Source organism: Apteryx rowi, unplaced genomic scaffold (assembly GCF_003343035.1).
Source record: "Apteryx rowi isolate R43461 unplaced genomic scaffold, aptRow1 scaffold_55, whole genome shotgun sequence".
Classification (NCBI taxonomy): Eukaryota; Metazoa; Chordata; class Aves; order Apterygiformes; family Apterygidae; genus Apteryx; species Apteryx rowi.
The window spans coordinates 1,587,561-1,607,506 of NW_020450816.1; the positions used below are offsets into that span (position 1 = coordinate 1,587,561).

Below are 19,946 nucleotides of genomic sequence, written 5' to 3' on the forward strand. Positions count from 1 at the left end.
GAAGGGCTACACAGATGATTAGGGGACTGGAGCATCTCTCTTATGAGGAAAGACTGAGAGAGCTGGGCCTGTTTAGCCTAGAGAAGAGAAGGCTGAGAGGAGATCTTATTAACGTGTACAAATAATCTGAAGGGAGGGTGTCAAGAGGATGGGACCAGACTCTTTTCAGTGGTGCCCAGCAACAGGACGCGAGGCAACGGGCACAAACTGAAACACAGACAGTTCCATCTGAACATGAGAAAAAACTTTTTCACTGTGAGGGTGACAGAGCACTGGCACAGATTGCCCAGAGAGGTTGTGGAGTCTCCTTCTCTGGAGATATTCAAAACCCACCTGGCCGCAATCCTGTGCAACGTGCTCTAGGTGACCCTGCTTGAGCAGAGGGGTTGGACTAGATGATCTCCAGAGGTCCCTTCCAACCTCAACCATTCTGTGATTCTGTGATACAAAAGTCACTTGCAAATAATCCTGTATTTGCATTCACAGCACTATGGTTATGACAGCAAGACAATTCTCAGGCAAGACAAGTTCTCAGGCGAACAATTCTTGAGGACCTTTGGAGAGTCATTCAAAATTTGTAGTACATACCAAAATTGGTTTTGCTACTAAGTTCTACTACCTTACCTTTAACTCTGGAATTTTATGATCAAAAATATTGTGTAACCATCCAGCCCAGCTGTAAGAGCAGATGGACATATATACTTAGACACCTATTGGTCTCCTGAAGCTACTCAAATGTACCTTCTTATCAAATTATTTCAATGCTACAGATACTGACTTCATAACTATTTCAGTCACGTCCAGTGTGTTCTCTGAACATTAATTTGCAATTAGAAAAAAAGCTGGGTTGAGCAACAAACCATAAAGTCTCTCAAGATGTGCAGGTTGTTTCTTGTATTCCTCAAGCAGCTGATCTGCCTCTTCTAAAATGCTACGGTACTTAGGTAGCAGGAAGTCCACATTTCCTTCATGAACTTGTAATTCCTCAAAGACATTTTAAATTGTGAAAATTAAAGACTGGCAAATACTAAAAGAACATAAAAGTAACAAAAATTCAGCTTAGATCTGACAGGAGAAAATACTTCAAGGACTAAACAACGTCTTTCAAAATAACTCTTGCTATTTTAGAAGTACCTTATTTTCTAGGTCTTCTAATGAAATGCCAGATGTTACTTGTCACGTCATACACTAGATTATCAAAATCCTATGTATTACAGCTTTGAGCTGCAAGTGCTGCCAGAATAGGATCACTCCACAGCTCAGCCTCTATAGAATCAAGCCTAATGAAGGCCCAAAGCCTTCATCATGCTTTTACAGAATGAGTAAATTTTACAGAATAAGTATATTTACAGAATAAGTGCATTCTTTTACAGAATAAGTAAATTTCTAGAAAATGTAGCATACGTTAGAAGTCCACAGGTAAAAGTAAATTCCAAAAGTATCGCTGAACTCAATAACAGCAAGAGGTTTTAAGGACCTCTTCTAAAATGCCCCAGTCTACTAGCAGACCAAATTAATATACATCCTTTTATCCTGTACAGAAAGACTGTACAGGACTGTACTTCTAGACTGAAGGTAATTATGCATTTTGAGTCTTCAGGGATAATAGCTTTCATCAGTTGCCAGATTATTTTACTGCCTCTTGATAAATAAGTTATTTAGATACCAGTGACGCAAAAAAGTTAAAGGTTTGCTAACCAAAAAAACTTAAGGCAAGCACAAAACACTTTCTCCAAGAGCTGCATCATCATTATCTATGCACAAACATAACATGCAATAAGAATAAATTCTCTATTATTTTGTATCTCTCAAGTTCGTTGAATCAAGCTTAAGTAAAATACTTTTACTGATAATAAAATATACAACATATTGTGTGCTCACTAGCAGTAAAGCTTTTCCACTAACTAAAGAGTTTTGACAACTAGTCCTTTGGTGGAATCAAGCGCAGGAAGGAATCAGTTGCCCATGTCTACTGTCCAATATAGACATCCTCGACAACAATCAGTAATTCTATGTGTTATTCGCTAGTTATATAGCACAAATAGGAGTTTTACTTTAAAATGTCTGTCTCCTCGATAACTACTATACATGTCTTGGGAATAGAAAAAGAATAGATGACATTATGACACGTATCTGACTTGAGCCATACAGCTTGATATTTGCCAACATAATCCACATAAAAATCCTTCAGAGGAGAATACTTACTTTCAAAGCATCTATTAAGTGAACCTTCTTGGCCAACAGCTGCTGATACTCTAATTTGGGGTGGATGAGCTTTAATGTATACCTCACAGATTCTTCATTTATGTCTAGTAGGGCATCAAAGAAAAAAAACCCACCACAAAACAACAAGCAAATGAATAATGTTTCATTTAAAAGAATATAAAATGAAGTCAAAGACAAAAAAAAAGCAAAGAAGTTTTACCATATGATATATTAAGATTAATCTTCCTTTTAGTAGCCTCTTTGGAAAGCACATCTTTTAAGATGGATATGGTAGAAATGTTGTCAGATTTAAAAAATCCCTCACCTTTTCTATTTAAAAAAAAAAAAAAAAAGAAAACTTTTAAATAAACAGACCAATCTAAAACAGATGCATGCATTAGATATTTCCCCATTTTAAAATACAAGACCTATAAATTAATACCCAATCAGAGCAAACAACCTCTATATAGGTCATAATGATTCTTCATATATTGGGTGGTTGTATACACCCATGTTATGCCCTCTTTTCCTATTCACACTGTAACCTTGTCAGAGAACAGAATTTGTTCCAGTAGTTAATACAAAGCAGTATCTTCAAGCATACACAGATAAAGCAGTTTTATCTTGCTTGCTGCGTGGCATTAAGGTTACACAAGTAAGATTCTGGATGGTATTCTATATACCATCTATATCTATCTTACATTTATCATTCTAACACCTGGAAGGCAAACAGGAAGGCAAGCTTCATTACCAGAAGGGAGAAAAAAACATGCCCTCCCCCACAAGAACCCCAACAACTTGCTAGTTGTTAAAGTTAGCGATTGTATCATTACTGTACAGGACTCAATCATGGTAATATTTGACAGTCCTTTTTAAGCAAAAATTCCCATTATCTCCACTGTGAGTTGTTCCTGGGGGCAGGAGGTGAGAGGAATGGGGAGGCAAGCATTAGTATGTGCATGAGGTCCTCAGACTGGTCAAGAATGAAAAAAGACAACCACCCCAGCATAGTCGCACTCTCCTTCAGTAACTATATTTTACCTGTAAGTACTTTCAAGCTGTGTACCCAGAAAGGTGTTCTGAAAATAAAAGGTGATACTCTCTCCAGCTGGAGTCTTTTCAGGGACTTCAGGCAAGCAAAACACAACCCAGGAATGAATTTCAGCAAAACTGAACTGGCCTTTGAGCATAAGTGTATTCATGGGTCTATGAAATTATGAAAGTAAAAACTCGTCATTAGTTACTAAGAGTGGCACTATCAGTGCACTGGTTATTCATATGAAAAAAAAAAAAAAGTTTAATTCCATGTGGTCATCTTCTTTTGATCAACATCCTGCAGAAAATATCTTGGCTAACTGGTATCTTGCTAAGTAGTTGTGTACTGCAGATTACAGTTTTCTATATCTCGAGACAAAAAGCTATGAGTACATGCAAATTTTATCTACTAGTAGGTATGTCAAAATTGGGCAAGAACTGGTTGGAAGTTTTTGACATGCCCCATTTCAAGTTGTTAAGCTTGAAACTTATGACAAAGGTAAGTAACTGACAAAAGAAAAAAATATGACTAAAAGCCTCAAATGCCTTCCATTCTGTAAACCACAGACATATAGCATTTATATCAAAAACAAGGAACACCTTTACATTTCAAGCAAATACATTTGGTATCATTCATTCAATCCTTCAGTTTTAAGCAATCAATAGTTTGTAATATAAGATACTAATTAAGGGTGGGGAAATCAATTAAAATTTAGTTTAAAAAAAAAAAGAGAGGGATATGGGAAAAAAAGTCACTTTGCAGCTAAGTTAGCAATGGGAAAAAATTACAAGAAAGGGGTCGGGGAAAAACTGAGGCTGAAACTGCGAAAGAGTGTCACACAGGACAGTTTCCTTTCTGCCACACCCTCAGCTCCACCAACACATGGGGCTGCGCTGTAACGCCAGATCAATAAAATGAGGACAATAACCTGAAAATACAGTGATAAAGAATGGCAAGGAAAGCAGGAAGCTATTAAATCTGCCGTTCTTTTTTTTGGTCAGAAAACCCATTAAAATGGAATCACAGGCTCAACTTTTTAAGTTAAGCGTGGTTACTTAAGCTTATACAGTAAACATTGTTTCAACTGGATTGTATCAGCTTTTCAGAAGAAAACGGCATTGATTTTTCTTTGTAAATACCGGTCATGGTCAATAGAATGAGTTCTCTGATGAAGTGAAAGTGGTTTAATCTGATATTGATGAACTTGGCAGGTTTTCGGTTGAATTCTTGGGGTTACATATGCTTGAAGTGTCCCATATTGTCCTTCAATTGATCGAACCTGCATAAATAGGAGCAGAACCCACAAACAAGAACAGGAGGGAAAAGATTAATTTACCAGAATTCAGAGAATTGGTGGGTCTTTGAAATTTATTAAAGATAATCCATAGATCTTCAGCAGAACTTCAGTACAGTACAGAGTACTATACAGTATTTACCTGTCCCTATAAATAGGGCAGATAAGAATATTTTAAAACTAGATGAAATCATGGATGAATGTAATATTAAAAAAATAAAACCCACTAACTTACCTTCTGATTAGTTAAAATACTAAGTCTGTAACTTGCTCCTAATTCTTCAGTAGGCCCATTACTGTTTTTTATAAATTATATTCTGTAGCAGTTAGCAACACAGAATAGATTAAAGAAAAATAATTTTAAAAAGCCAGCAGAATTTCACAATATTCTTTCTTTAGTGTCCATCTCTTTATAACAAACTTCTTCATGAGCTATTTTTGGGAAAGAAAGAGATCAGATTTCACAGCTCAATATTCAGAACACCCAACAAGCAGGATGTGCAAATACATTTGAGACACTGTCTCCATCTCTGGACAGCTTTGTTTTACAACCTTAGTTATATCACATATTTTATAGTATCTCAGTACTAGAAAAGGAGTGTTTTGCAGAAATGCATCCACTTCAGTGTGTTTTTATTAGAAGTTAGTAAAAAAATTCTCTTTGCAAATAAAAATCTCAAAGACCTAAAGTCTTTGTACAGTCTGTACGTGCAAAGAGGAAATACAAAAGCGAATAAACTGGATGTGGCAGGCATTGGGTAAGTAAATCACTGGAGTTTCTACTGCCACCTCACTCAGTACATCAAGAACTTATATAGATCAGATCCATTCCATCATGATCAAAGTGACAGTATGATAGTATAATGTTTTGATGACTTTTTTTTTGATAATACACTATTAAACAGCAATGTTTTTAGTTGTAGGGTAACTAAATTCTCTTTTCTTGTACTGTACTGTGAATGCATTTGATCCTCTTTTTGTGTGTGTTATATTACCTATTCTTTACACAGTACCTTTAATAGTAAAGGCAGCCAGGGTCATATCCTTAAATTAAAATAAGAGAACTGAGACACAAGGAGATGAAACAACCTGTTCAGAGCCAATAAGCACACCTAAAGCATTGCTTAGGGGGACCTGAGTGACACAGGATAAGAGTCTTCATTCTGCACAGTAGGTCCATTACTGTGATCTCACTCCCCTCCCATAAACAAGCAAAACAAACAAAAAAACCCACCCCACAACTCTCCCACATTTTATATATTTTATGCAAACTTAAATTTCTAACAATAAAAACAACAGTTTGACTGAGAATTTTACATAAATAAACACACATCAGATGAGGAGCTGCAGTGGTAGGTGACTACATCAAGAGAAAGCCTAGAGTCTGTGTGTGTCTTGAGGACTGTCTTTACTAATCATGTTTTCACTTATTTTTGAAGTGGTAGCCACAGAAATGTGTGAATTTGGTTAATCATTTAAAAAAAAAAAAAAAAAAACACAAAGCATGCCTTTAATCTAATAAACATGTATGTACATAATTTGCCTCCTCCCTAAAATACAAATACAGTCTATTTTCCCTGGTCAGCCTAATTTCTCTCAAACACTTCCAGTGCTTTTTATCCCCAGAACTTTCCTTCCCACACTCTTCCACTTGAAGTTTCACACAATGTCTCTAGAATGGAGTACTTTCACAATGAGCGATTTACCAACTGCTTTCATTTTAGGGACGGCCAAAGAAGGATCCTAGGCTCTCCTTTTCATATTTATAGAAGCCTTTACAAATTCTACAAACAAATATAAAGGAACACTAGCACCAGATTAGAAATTTCTCAGGAAACAAGCAGCGGTAGAAAAGCACCATGTGAGAATAACTTGACTCATCATTTACTCAGGCTAACCAGTCAATCCAGGTGGAGATCTCTGTATCCCTAAGCAGACTGCTACATACCACACGATTTCTTGTGGAAAGTATTTTGTGGCATTTTACCTTAAGTTCAAGTCTTGTAGTGTTTGCTTGGCATCGGTAAGTTGCAAGAAGAAAGTTGCTATTTGGCTGGAACAATAAAGAACAGTGGAATAATACAAAACAGGTCTGTGGATGCACAGTTCTGTTGGTCTGTTTTAAATGTAAACATATACAGTGAAGAGTTTGCTGTTTTTACACAGCTATTTTACAAAAGATAAATACAACAAAGTAAGCTTTGGTTCCCATGAATATTCCAATTAACTTTAAAGATGATAGAATAGCAAAGTGTATTCCTCTCTATACAGACAAATCAACTGCAGACTCTCATACTCTTTAATAACACCATAAAAGGAAAAAAAAATAGCTAGAAACTTTTTAATGCAAAGAATATCTGTCAGCCTGACTCACTCATCTGCAGTATTAATACAGCCTAATGCCTGAAAAGTGCAATTATGCTAATTATGGAAAGAAAGAGCCATAAGAAAACACACCAAAGACAGGAAAAAAAAAAGTAGCTAAATTAATGACAATGAAGAATGACAAGAAACTCAGAATAAAAGCTCATTTCTGAAAGTTCCAGGGTAAACCTATGAGGTGCCAATTCAGCTCTTATTAAAATGAGAATACTTAGAGGACCATTATGAAGAGAGAGATATCACAGAACATTTTCATAATATTCCTAAGTATTTTCTGGATTTTTTTCCCCCAAAGAAATATGTACATACATATATATATATGGGTGTGCGTGTGTATACACACACACATTTATAAAATATGTATTTATATATGTATTTCTATATATAAATACATGTATCTATACTTAAGTATGTTTATAATTGTATAATTATATATTAAAAAAGCACCTAGTCAAGCATGTGACTCTCCAGACAGCAAAATTTTCCTGTTCCAAAGTGATTTAAGAGATACAGTAAGATTATACACACATATATATAATGTTCTTTGTCTAATTACTTTCAACTGAATATATATGATATTGGCAAATCCAAGGAGAGCAATACTGAATACCCCTTGGGCACCTCTAATTAGGAAGGAAAAAGTGCCAGAGAAGTCACTTCTGGATCTGTCCCTGCACATTTAGCTTCGCCCTATATCAAGGTCTCCCCCAATACCTAATTCTGCAGTATCTCTAATAAGGCTGAGTTCTCCAAAATTACCAAATTTAACTCCATATATTTAACTCCATATATTTAAAATTGCAAATATATGAATCCAAATTCTGTTTTTTAATAAACATTATTAAGCTCTTTCATCACGCAATCTCTAAGTATCATTATTTCCTTGGTTTCACTTACCTCAGAATCACAGCTGCTAAAACTAACAACAGCAGAATTTTTATCCACATCCAGCAAGTCTATTGGGACATCACTCTGTAGAACATATAAGGAAGAGAAAATAAAATGTTTAAGTTCCTGAGTAGCTTCTAATGCATTTATCCTCTAACTCTAATCAATCATTTTTAGTAATGGTGAGGCAATACAATTGCTTCATCATTTATAACCAAGACATAAAAGCTTAACAGACATGCAACTCATTTCTTAAAGTTTATTTCCAGAGGAACGTGATGATCTTTCTCTTACGGCACTCTGAACTGTTTTGTGGCTGTCTTACAACCCCAATACAAGACAGGCAACTTTTTTTCATGCATGCTTGATGTATATTCATTCATGACTGAAATGTTTCCCCATTCTAATAGGGGGAATATAACATTCACTAGGACACAAAGGATATGAGATCATTATTATTAATGATGCTTTTACTTACAACAATGCTTTTGACACAGATCACTTCTTTCCTAGATGTGTTTTCATTTGTATTAAAATGAAAACTAACACTATTTTGATAGTGTAACAAGATTAAAAAGCTTTATAATAATTAATCACTTGATTTGATACTGCTTTATAACTTAACAAAAGTGTCAGGAAACACCAGTAAATATGCAAAAAGCTTGCTAAAAGCCTTAAAACTTAAGAACTTAAAAAAAGCTTTATTGCCTTCTCTAGCACTAGAAAGCAATACCAAGCATTACCTCAGAACTTACAGCCTTTTCTTTAAATGAAAGCAAGCTTTACAATAAATTCAGGCCTAGATAAAACAGTTTGAGTATTCCTCGCTTAGCTAATAAAACTGCAGAAACCGTAGAGCTGCAAACTGGTTATTGCTTAGCCTTTCTCTGATTAAATCCTTTGCCATAAAAATATTTAATAGAAAGTGAAAGAAAAAAAAAATCATTCAGTAGTTCCCTCCCCTTTAGTATGGCAAATTTACCTAGACAGAAACTCCTCCTAGTCAATTTTTTCTCCCCAGGCATATCCCAAAAGAAGTTAACTCAGTACCACTATTATTCTGACTACCAAAGATACAGCATCAGCTGAAATGAATATTAAGAGGAATAACTAATTAAGATGGCTTTACTTGGCAGGCATATTTGTCACCAACGACATACAAATCAGATACTGCTGCAAATTGTTAAAGTGCACAAATGTAGCCCACACCATTCCAAAAACTGACCTTCCAGTACAGAAGGTAATTAACTGGTCCAGTGAGAAATAAGATCACATTTAAGATCTACTGAATTCATTGCTGTTGAAATAAATGCGATGTGCAAGAGCAAATACAAAAGTTACATATAAGCCCGCTAGTACAGCGCATGTTTCAGTCTGTTTTGGTACCAAAATGACGCTCATTAAAGATTTAAGTTCTCTTTGTTCCAAAACAAGCATATAGAGCAGTTGCATCAATATTCCAAGGCTACACATTTCAACTCTCTAACAATTCAGACATTTAAAAACAAACACATCCTTAGCAGATTATAACTTGTCTTTTTAAATAGAAAGTTTCTTAATGTTTTAACTTTTATTTAAAGATCCATGACAGCCAACATGAAAACAAATGCTCTCACCTGTACCAGGACATTATCTATAGCCGTCTGCACCTCCAAGATGAGGCTGTAGCTAGCATCATCCTTATTTAATGTAAACTTATCATTCACACTAAATGCAGGCACTGATGAAACAGCAGTACTGGATTGAGAAGACTGCTGGTATTTTTCACGTTCCTGAACTACTTTCATCTGTAAGTGTTCCAGTTCACTCCTAGAAAGGAGAAAACATGTATAAAGTCTTCAGAAAAATTAACTGTAAAAGCTACACTAGAAATTAAATATTATACTTGCAAAGCAATCATATTTCTGATCTTCTGTCCGCTTCTTTCCAACCAGATGTGACCAGTAAGTCCCCTTCCACATACATAACATCACAAAGATAAAATAAAAACTACATAATATGAAAACGTAGGTTCTACCATATTGTGCCTGAAGAAATTTCTAAGAGACACTGAAAAGGACACTTTCTTTCCTCCAAAAATACAACGTATTTTTAATAAATAATAGTCAGTGACTATTTCCCTCACATCATTTAGAAGATATAAACAACACAGAAGTGAGGAATCTTATCTTGCTGACACTGTGAGGAAGACGGCAACAAGACAACATCATCTGAAGACAAGACAGAAGGGACCATGAAACAGCARATTACTATTGATTTCTACTTTGAGAAGGTTTGACTCCTTTTCTGAAAACACAATTGATACAAAAACAATCTGATGAGATCAGAAGGAAGAAGATATTTCAGCTTTTAAGATCTGAAATTTTATTACATTTCTTTTCAGTAAAAATTACCTTAAGGATGAAATCTTGCTTTGCATCTCTTGACTTAGTTTTAGCTCTTCACCAGACCCACCTTCTCTATGGATAGGTTCTGTAGTCAGTCCCGTCAGCCACCCTAAACCAATATACAAAGTTTATATTTCATATAAGCTATAAATAAAAATCTACACTCAACTTTTACATCTGTATGGAGTGACTTTTGTTCAGGATTTTGGATAGGGAGAATCAAGCCTTAGTTTTATCCTGTTTTGGAGGATAAACTCCAAAATGGATGACTCTACACACTGAGCATAGATTTTTATGGGTAGGTAGTCATTCTGCATTTACAAATTGAAAAATATTACTTATCCTTTTTCATAGAGCAGTTTAAACAATAAATCTATCTGTAGCAATTTTTATCTGAGGGTTTAGTTTTCATCCCTATTGCTTCTGACAGAAGTTTTTCTGATACCTGGGATAATTTACAGCACTATATTTGAAAACACTAAAGAGAGCTGTGCAATTATTCATAGCAAACTACATATTGCATAGTGTGTATTGAGAAAGAATGCTGTTGGTTGAAGTGAAAAAAAACCTTTTTTGTTTCCTTAATAGCATTTACCTATAAAAAATACATACTTCTTGGTTATACTGTGACACCTCAGGTATGCTATGCAGACTTAAGTGTTTAGACTTCTAGATTTACCTCACCAAATGAAAACAAACAGCAAAATCACATTATTATAAAATGTGCCACGAAAGTTGACAAGTACATGTCCACAATCTTTCACATTCCTCAGCTATCTACTTCAACTACCAAGAAAGCCAAATAACGGAGCACAAATTAAAAAAAATTCACAGAAGTCCTACACTGCCAGGCTTCAAATGTAACTTCTACTGTTTGGAGCACTATTTTTCTTATCTGCCAAAATCTATCAAACCCAATCTACTGTACACCACACTGCAGTTTGCCTTTGGAAAGCCACAGGTGTACGTGTGTTTTTCCTTTTCATCTTTATCCCATCACCATACCCAACTTCTACTGAATGAATGATATACAGCTTACCTGAATACGTGGATGCTAAAATTTCATCATATCCATCTTTTCCTACACAGCCACCTTGGATTGATGCAATGCTCTCTGATAAAGCCTTCAAATAAATACATTCAAGTAGAGGGAAATATCACTGCACCGATTTTAGAAGTTTGGTTTTGCATTTTTAAGGGTTTTTTTCCCCCTCCGTCTTTTACCTGCATTGCAAAACATCTACAAGGATGCAGAATATCTAGACACAAAAAGCAAGTAAGCTAGCTGATGACTATCGCAGCTAAATCATGGTGTTTTAATTAATACATTCTGATTCTACTCTGTGTAGCAAAGGCAGTAAGAGGTGACTTGAAGTAAAACACTGATGTAACTATTTTTCCAGTGGTAATTAGCAGTCTGACTGAAGGCTGAAATAATCACTATGAATTAAATCCACTATTTTAGCAATGCATAACCAAGGTAACTAAGCCCAGAAAATCCTGACAGTTCTCATTTATTATTTCATATGCAAGAGAGAGATTATATACAATTTGGGTTTAGTTTCTTCACTGAGAAAGAAGCACTATTTTAGGTTTCACCTAGGAGAGGGTTCAGTAGTTACCAGAGACAGAGCATCAACATACTATTTTGCTACACTATTTTGATTTTTGCTCAAATCAGGATCATGTCACTTTATGCTTCCCAAATATTAGCATAACACTTTGAAGTTCATACTGTCAACATTACAGAGTGCATCAATTTTTAAAAGATTAACGACATTTTAGCTGTATGTTCTGATCTTGTAAAACCTTGAAATTTTGAAATACATTTTTTTTTAATTCATTTTGCCAGCAAAGAAGAATATGATGAATACGGACTTACATGATCATATCGAAGGACAGGATCATCTGCACTCTCAAAGTTATAGACTTCTAGCACACCATCATCTCGGCCAATGAGTAATTCTTTAACTCCATCTCCCAAAATGTCAAAACTATCAATACATAAGATACCTAATCAAAAAGACAAGGAAACCACTTACTTCATCTTTGTTTATGACACATTAATACACAGGCCACATTAAACTACATAGAAAGAAATTCTTGGTCAGCTTTTAAGGTTTTATTAATGTTATTTCTGGCTGAGTCCACTAGAGAGGGCTGAAGTCTCTGATCTGTGGCCCAAGGCCAACAAGATGCCAAGAGATTTTATGGCAGCCAACACCAAGTCAACAACACTACAGCCCCCTCCAGTCAACAACACTACAGGTGAAAAGCATGCACAGATATCCCTTCTGATAATCCAAAAGCTCGCTCCTGAAGGATTTAACCCTCCCATGTCAAACTTTTCCCCAGATGATCTATTTGCCTGTCCACTCTGCTGTAGCATTATTTGTTTCTGAGAGCGTACATAAAGCTGTAGTAAATGAACTACTACAAATTCTGGCTAATTTGATGGAAATAGGGTTGTGACTTGTGCCAGACTGGGGTTAAGTCTATACTGCTAAATGACATGTTAGTGCACAAACCCACTACCACTGAATGTGGAACCACAGTCTATGACAACCAATACTGTTTGGACAGGACAGACAGAGCTATAGTCTGGAAGAGAAAAAAAAAAAAAAGAGCAAGAAAGCTTTAGTATAAGACTTAATAAGAAAAATCAGATGGAATTTAAGCATTTCAAGTATTTTAAAGGAAGAGTATGGCCATACTTAAATGCATTAAGAGGAAAGTTTAGCAATATCTTTTATGAGATAATTAAATTAACTAAAAAAAACAAAATGTATTCCTGGTCCTTTCCTTTTCAAAGGAGTAAAGACTAATACATGCTGCAGAAGCAACAGCATACCAAGATTAAAGTGGAGAAAGTGCTCTACTATGTTCTGACCAGTTAAATCATACTATGGAGCTTTAAGGAAATACTTGTTCTATCTTCAGAGAGAAACCATAAGATTAATTTAAAAAAAGTCTTGCAGGGAAGATGCTGACCTTTCCTCTGAAAAGACTTTAAGATTACTGAACATCTGAAAAATATAGCAGGCACATTTGCATTTAAAAATAGTCACCAAAATCATAAAAACCTCAAGGGATTATACATGAATTTATATTCTGTTTTAACATTGCCACTTTAAAATTTATACTGTAATAACAAAATTATACTGAAGGACTGGAAATAATACGAACAGAAAACCCAAAGCAAGACAAATTGATTAAAATCTAGAAGAAAGGAGAATGAAAGAGAACTTATTCATATTAATATATCATATACTGGAATAATTATAATACACATCCAAAGTATCTATGAATAAGATCTCTTGATTATTATACTTGTAATAATATGTAAGCTATGCCAGAAAACTAAAGATGAAGAGACTGAGACACATACCTCCTCTCTTTTTTTCATTTCCAATTTCCCACTTATGTACAGGATTGGAACCAGTAATCTGGATCAGACCCACTTTACCATCAGAAGTTCCAAACACAATTTCTTCTCCAGAATCACCTAAGCACAGAAATTCATTTTAGAATCAATACGATCAAGTACACTTGTTTTAAGGATTTAAAAATAGTGTGTAGTTATACTCTACTTCCCAAGGATAAAAGAAAATATTGTGTAACAGAACTGTCAGACTTAAAAAAAAAAAAAAAAAAAAAAAAAAAAAAAAAAAAAAAAAAAAAAAAAAAAAAAAAAAAGCCAAATACATGAAAACTGCAACTGTTATTATAACTTCTTCAATGCTAGTGCTCTCCTGTGCATGAATGTCCTCCTACACTGGAGTTCTGCCTAGAAGTCAGGGCATTCCTAATCTAGTACTTTAAATTTAGGCAGAGAGAGGCTTTGTGGTTCAAACTAGCAAATAAAATTGCCTTTATGGAAAAGAAACAAAGTAATTCATTAAGAACACAGATGTAACAGTGAATATTGTATTTAGGCTTAAGCAAAAAGGAACTACTTTTCCAAACCAACTCTGAATATTGCTGTCAAATAGTCTAACCTAAACTAAATTAAGCACCAGATTAACATACCACAGGGATTGATACTAGGTTAGAACATGTTAACAAGAAGAATGATCAAACTATTTTAAGCTTGATCCTTCTGCCACATTCTCAGTGTATGGGAGCGCTGCCCAATATTCTCTTCCACCCATGGATGGATACAGATAAGGATTCTAATTAAGGAAATCTACGTGTAGGAGAGAAATCCAAACCCAGAATTTGCATGAAGTCCCCCAAAGGCTAGTTCATATTTACACAATGAAACCACCTTACATCTCACTGCTGCTGTAAGAGGCTTTCAATGAAATGTGAGTATCATTTAGAACTGTCTAAAAAGTTATATATAAAGAATTAAAGTCAGAGCAGAACAAGCATAAGGCAGAAATAGTCCCTAGTCCCAAATCTCCACAATAATCTCACCAGCATCTCAACCTAAAACCACTATAGTACTCCTCCATCCGTCTCTCCCTTTTCATCTTACTAGTTTCTCACTTGCCTAAGCAGTATAAATGCTGCAACTCTGACTCAAAAACTGTTTTTTTTGTGTGTGAGGAGGAAAAGGTATCTTTAAAATTTGAATTTATTTTAGTGTCAACAGGCTTTTCATCCCATTTGCCGCATATGAACCTTTTCCACTAAAAGAACAACAACAACAAAAAAAACTCGGTTAATGATAGTGTCTTAAGTACTATTAAAAGATTTTTTCCCCACTTTTCCAAATAGGAAGAAGTTATGCAAATACCTTCAAGTTCCACCCCCACTCAGCAATTTTCCAATAATTTTGTTCAAGTGAATGGTGCAACTAAATTCTCATCTAATTAGAATGTTTTGAAGTACTGATTCAAACTACCATCAAACTTATATATATTTAAATATAAGAAATGACTTTATGTGGTCACAGCTGTGCCACATTTTTAGCATCAGCTTCAAAATCAAGGCTGTATGCAATTAACAATTATAAGCATTAAAATCTCAGAAACATAATAAAATAGCATTATTTTGTTATATGTATATTAAAAATCTTGTTACCCCCATTTCCATTGTTTAGAGCAAGAACAGTAGGTGGTCCAGAAACTTCTACTTCATACAGTAAATCAGATCCCTAAAGACAGAGAAAACTGTCTTGAATTAGTTTTTTAATAATCATAGATGCAAATAAAATAATTAGGTTTTATTTATACGGTTATGCTTTATTTATACAAATTCTCAGTACCTGTGGGAGAACCATTTCTAAGACAGAACAGCATAAAGCTTATATATACAAAACATAGCACTCATTTTTAAAAAGGTCTTAAAACATATTATTACCATTTAAAAACTCATTTTATGATGAGACAGTCTGAGAATTCATCTGCCAGTAAGAAATAACTATGCTATACTACTTAACATAACTCAGAATTACCATGACAGTAATTTGCAAGAGTAAGAATTTCCCAACCTATAAATTGTTGCACACTTAATTCACTTGTGTGAGCAGTTGTAGTTATATGAAAAGGAATCCATTTGTTAACTACTTCCATCCCTAAATTCCAAAGCCTATTTATAGTAGAATATTATTAATCTTTATTTTGCAAGTTTACTGTCATGATTTCCACAAAACAGAACTTTGTTCCTCAATTAAAAAAAAAAAAGTAGTTGCAGTATTATAGGCAATAACACTGCCAAATAAGATACAATATGTTTATAACATTTAAAACATGTTGATTCACTTAAGATTTAGCCAGATTCTATGGCATCAATACACAAAAGAAAAACAAGCAAGTATTTTAACCTGTAAAATTCTGAGGACTCTATCCTGACACGCAAGTACAGGTGTAATGCAATTCACTTTCTCTACAGGAAGACAGAGAACATCATTGATTTTATCTCCTGATAGGTAGTAGTGCTGGTCTTTGCAGTCACAGTAATGGTTATAGATATAGTTTGCACAAAGGAAGAGATCTGCTCCTGAAATATGCCTGAGAAAAAGAAAACACTTCTTGTAACATTTTGCCAGTATAGTTACAGTGATATTCTTTTAGCCCTGCTATATGCATGGATTATATGCTTGCAGATTAGCATGCCATGTAAGCTATCCATTTCAGCGATTAAAAAAATGTTTCTTACACATGCTAAAACCATATAATTTATATAGCTCTCAAATTTTATCTTCTGTCTTCATGTAACATCCTTAGAATACCTTTACAGAAATTCAATTAATATAATTTGAGCATATTAATTCTTCTCAAGCTGGTTTATGTACAATTTGTCCCAAGCACCTTACAACAAAATCGAAAAAAGAATAAACAAGCTGGTCTTCTACAGGAGGGGTATAGGGACCTCATACGTTATCATAACAACCCCAGCTCCCATCACCTCCATTTGCACCAATGCAAGTGCCTCCACTCCCCTCCCAAGCCCCTGTACACGCTCTAAACTTCACAGTAAGTTCCTTTCTACATGTCATGCAACTGATGCATGCTAAAGCTGGATGGGCACCTACAAGCATACATTAAAATAAGAGAACTATTTCATAAAACCATAAACTAAAAATCTGCTATGGATAACAACAAATATATAAATACAATACATACATAGCTTTGATGCTTTCAGTGAGATTAGTTTCAAATGAAAGGAACTGCTTCCCTCTTTTTGTGTAACCTCTAACTTCTGATCCTGTAGCCACAAAAATTTTCTCTTGAGGTGTATTAAGAGCTCCTCCTAACTCCAATCTTGCAATTTTTTGGCCTGGCAGCGTCTTGAACACTGGCTGTAAAACAGAGAAGTAATTTTCATCATCCCAATATCATTTTTACAATCATCTTCTCACACAAAGGATGATAAATCTACTTTACAATTTTTGGCAAAACTAATGATACTACAGATTATATGCAGACAAAAATCATACTGCACATTTCACCATCACAAAGAAATCAAGCATTTTATAAATCAGTACAAGGCTTTGAAATATAATAAATTAAAAAACCTTATAACATTATTTATCCTTATTTATCCAAGACAGTTTCAGCACTGCTGGTAGCTGTGCAAGTTTTTTTTAATATTGTCACTCTTACATATTGCACTCCTATCCAGAAAAATATATTTAAACGAAAAACTTAAACTTACCACGGCTTCCCCCTTTTTTATACCGAAACATGTAATCACCCCATCTTGATCTCCAACAACAACCTTCAAAAGTATAGTACAACATTATATTTTATTACATTCATAAATATTATTTTTAAACAACACTTTTCCCAGATTAATCATATTTTTCTGTAGCTTGGTAAATATTATTAAATTCTACAGTACTTAGTTTATATAGCTGTATGGGATTATGCTTTAGAAAACTATATAAACTACTATAAACAGGACATTAAAGCCTAAAAACAATTTAGGTATTAAGTGATAGCCTTTACAATCCTTTTTCTGCTTCTTGTTGTAAAGGCCAGATATCATCAGGTGGTACCCCCCCCTCCCCCCAGAAAGGCATATTTGGGAAACAGGTGTATTTTCATATTTTGCATTTGTTATTAAAAAAATGCACTGCTGTTTCTGTTGAGTTTTCCTAAAGAATATTTTACTCAATTTGAACTTATATTAAAAACAATTAAAAAAAAAGCTCTATATTAAGTGTTTTTTTAGCAAAATAGAAATAGAGAAAAACGTAAGACCTTCCTTGCAGTTTCATCAACTCTTTAAATTGCAGTGGTTCTGAAATTTTTCCTATGATCTACCAGCTAGAGAACCTCAAAACATGATTAATAATATTATCATAGTATTCTCCAAAATTGGAAAATAAATTAGTGAGAAACAGCAGAACAAGTTCTCTGTTGTTAACAACCACTACCTTCTGTGTTGCCTTACGTCCTGATGCAGGAAGAAGCTTCATAGTCTTCTGAGATGTTACTCCCACCTGTTTAAAGATGTATTCTTATTATTGAACATTATTTTGGCTCTGCTACTTAAACACACAAGGTCAAGAGCAGTCACTGACTGGGGAGAAGCAATTCCCTGCCGAAGGGAAGTGAAACACTTGGAGATCTCTGGGGATTCTTAATTCATCCGAACAGACACCGGAACACTCGGCCCTGCTGAAACTGTTCTGGCAGTATCTAAATTCAGGATTCATCTATTCCAGAACGTATAAAACTATCACACTAATTCAGTATATGTCATCTTCTCATCTTTACAGACATTTACCTGATCTTCCACCTTTATTTTAAGCTTTGCTTATGTTTATGTTCATCAGATGAAAACCACTCTGCTAAACCCAGCAATTAAACACTGCTAGTCCTCAAAGAGGCTGCTTGAGATTGTTTATACAACCAAAATTATATACTCCACCTCCTAAATAATAAAAAAGCAACCAAACAAAAAAAACCAGCTACAAGAAATACTGAGTACGGAATTATTAATTTCTATTTGTACAGAGTAAGAAGCCATGCCGCACTAGTGGCCTTTGCCATTTTTCCAGCTTAGCTAACACGCACCTAAGTGCCAAGTTGAGGAAGCCTCCAGCCCACCCTGTCCTCACCAACACCTTTACCGTGAAGATGCTGACGTTTGCTCTAGACACCCCTGATTGCCGCTCCCCTCTCCCAGCGAGGCATCACGCTCTCCTGAGCGCCACCACACCGACAGCGACGGCAGCTTCGGAACCCGCTCCGGCAAAGCTGCAAGGACGCATTTAGCTTTGGGCACCTTAAGCGAGCGAGCGGGAGCACCGCTGTGCCTGGTTACAGGACACCGGGTCCTTCAGGCCCTTCTCCCGAGCCGTTTGCCCTCGGCACCGGCTGCGCCATCCTCGCCGGGCGGCCCAGGAGGGCCGAGCTCGCTACCGGGCCGCGCCGCGCCGCCCCGAGGTAACGGCAGCCCGGCCCCGTCGCCGCCCGGGCCCGAAGGCGCTACCTGCAGGTAGTCCACGCGGGCCAGGCTCAGCTCCATGGCGAGGAGGAGCGGAGCGGAGCGAGGCCCGGCCGCAGCCGCTGCGGCGCCGCTCCCCGAGCTCGGCCGGGCCCGAGCCCGCGCTCACCCCCCGCGGCCCAACGGTCGCGGCGCCCCCGTTACCGCGGCAACCGTAAGCGGCGGCCCACATCGCCCCAAGCCGGCTCCCTATTGGCCAGACGCAGCGGCGGAGGGGGCGGGCCCGCAGGGAGAGGAGCGCCGCGGTTGGGCAGAGGGGGCACGTGGGAGGGCGGGGCGGTTCCCGCGGAGACCCGGCGCGGCGCGGCCGGGCCAGCGGAGGGCGGAGCTCGCCGCGCGGGGGGCGCGGCCCCCACCGCTCCACTGAGGGAAGGCGGGAACGCTTTCCTTACTCTGACTGGGGGGGGGGGGGAGTATTTAATTCAGCGCTTTTAAGGCAAATAAACCTATTTTTCCTACTTAAATCTCAAAAAGGGACAGATCGGTGTTGCTGAACTGTCACCAGGAAGACCGAGGTCGTGGCGAAAGCACGAGGCAGCGGGGCTGCGCCTGTCCTTACCTCTGGCGTCTCTCTTGTGCACAGGCTCTTTCGCTGGATGATCGTGTAATCCAGTGCTGAACTTTCGGGACAACAGGGAGTAGCCGTAAAGTATGAATATTTTATTTAACAATAAGCATCGGAGGCATTATTTAGAACTGCGTAACAAAAGACCAGCCTTGCCCCGAGTTCGGATTTAAAAAATCATTTCTACCACATAAAGAGTAGCTTTGGACTGAGTTCACATCACCTTTGAAAGTAGTTTTAAAAAAAATTCTAATCGTTATTGTTGAAAGTAAATATGCTGAATTA

General features: G+C 36.4%; 1 protein-coding gene across 9 annotated transcripts in view; it reads right to left on the reverse strand.

Annotated features, from left to right (window-relative positions):
- Window positions 1–19,753, reverse strand: part of BBS7 (Bardet-Biedl syndrome 7) — a 21,441-nt gene extending 1,688 nt beyond the window's left edge. Inside the window, exons 1-18 of one of the 9 annotated variants that reach the window (XM_026081475.1) lie at window positions 19,656–19,753; window positions 18,021–18,086; window positions 17,297–17,359; window positions 16,765–16,940; window positions 15,963–16,149; window positions 15,221–15,293; window positions 13,581–13,697; window positions 12,075–12,205; window positions 11,232–11,316; window positions 10,199–10,301; window positions 9,422–9,614; window positions 7,815–7,889; window positions 6,523–6,588; window positions 4,381–4,520; window positions 3,247–3,411; window positions 2,426–2,535; window positions 2,206–2,309; window positions 861–984 (exon numbers count right to left, since the gene is read on the reverse strand). In XM_026081475.1, coding sequence (XP_025937260.1) covers window positions 861–984; window positions 2,206–2,309; window positions 2,426–2,535; window positions 3,247–3,411; window positions 4,381–4,520; window positions 6,523–6,588; window positions 7,815–7,889; window positions 9,422–9,614; window positions 10,199–10,301; window positions 11,232–11,316; window positions 12,075–12,205; window positions 13,581–13,697; window positions 15,221–15,293; window positions 15,963–16,149; window positions 16,765–16,940; window positions 17,297–17,359; window positions 18,021–18,062 — 1,954 coding nt within the window. In that variant the 5' untranslated portion in view covers window positions 18,063–18,086; window positions 19,656–19,753. Of the gene's footprint in view, window positions 1–860; window positions 1,028–2,205; window positions 2,310–2,425; window positions 2,536–3,246; window positions 3,412–4,380; window positions 4,521–6,522; window positions 6,589–7,814; window positions 7,890–9,421; window positions 9,615–10,198; window positions 10,302–11,231; window positions 11,317–12,074; window positions 12,206–13,580; window positions 13,698–15,220; window positions 15,294–15,962; window positions 16,150–16,764; window positions 16,941–17,296; window positions 17,360–18,020; window positions 19,025–19,081; window positions 19,341–19,655 lie in introns of those variants that run through there. The other 8 variants (XM_026081466.1, XM_026081468.1, XM_026081472.1 and 5 more) reach the window with 8 other exon arrangements.
- Window positions 19,754–19,946: the final 193 nt, after the last annotated feature.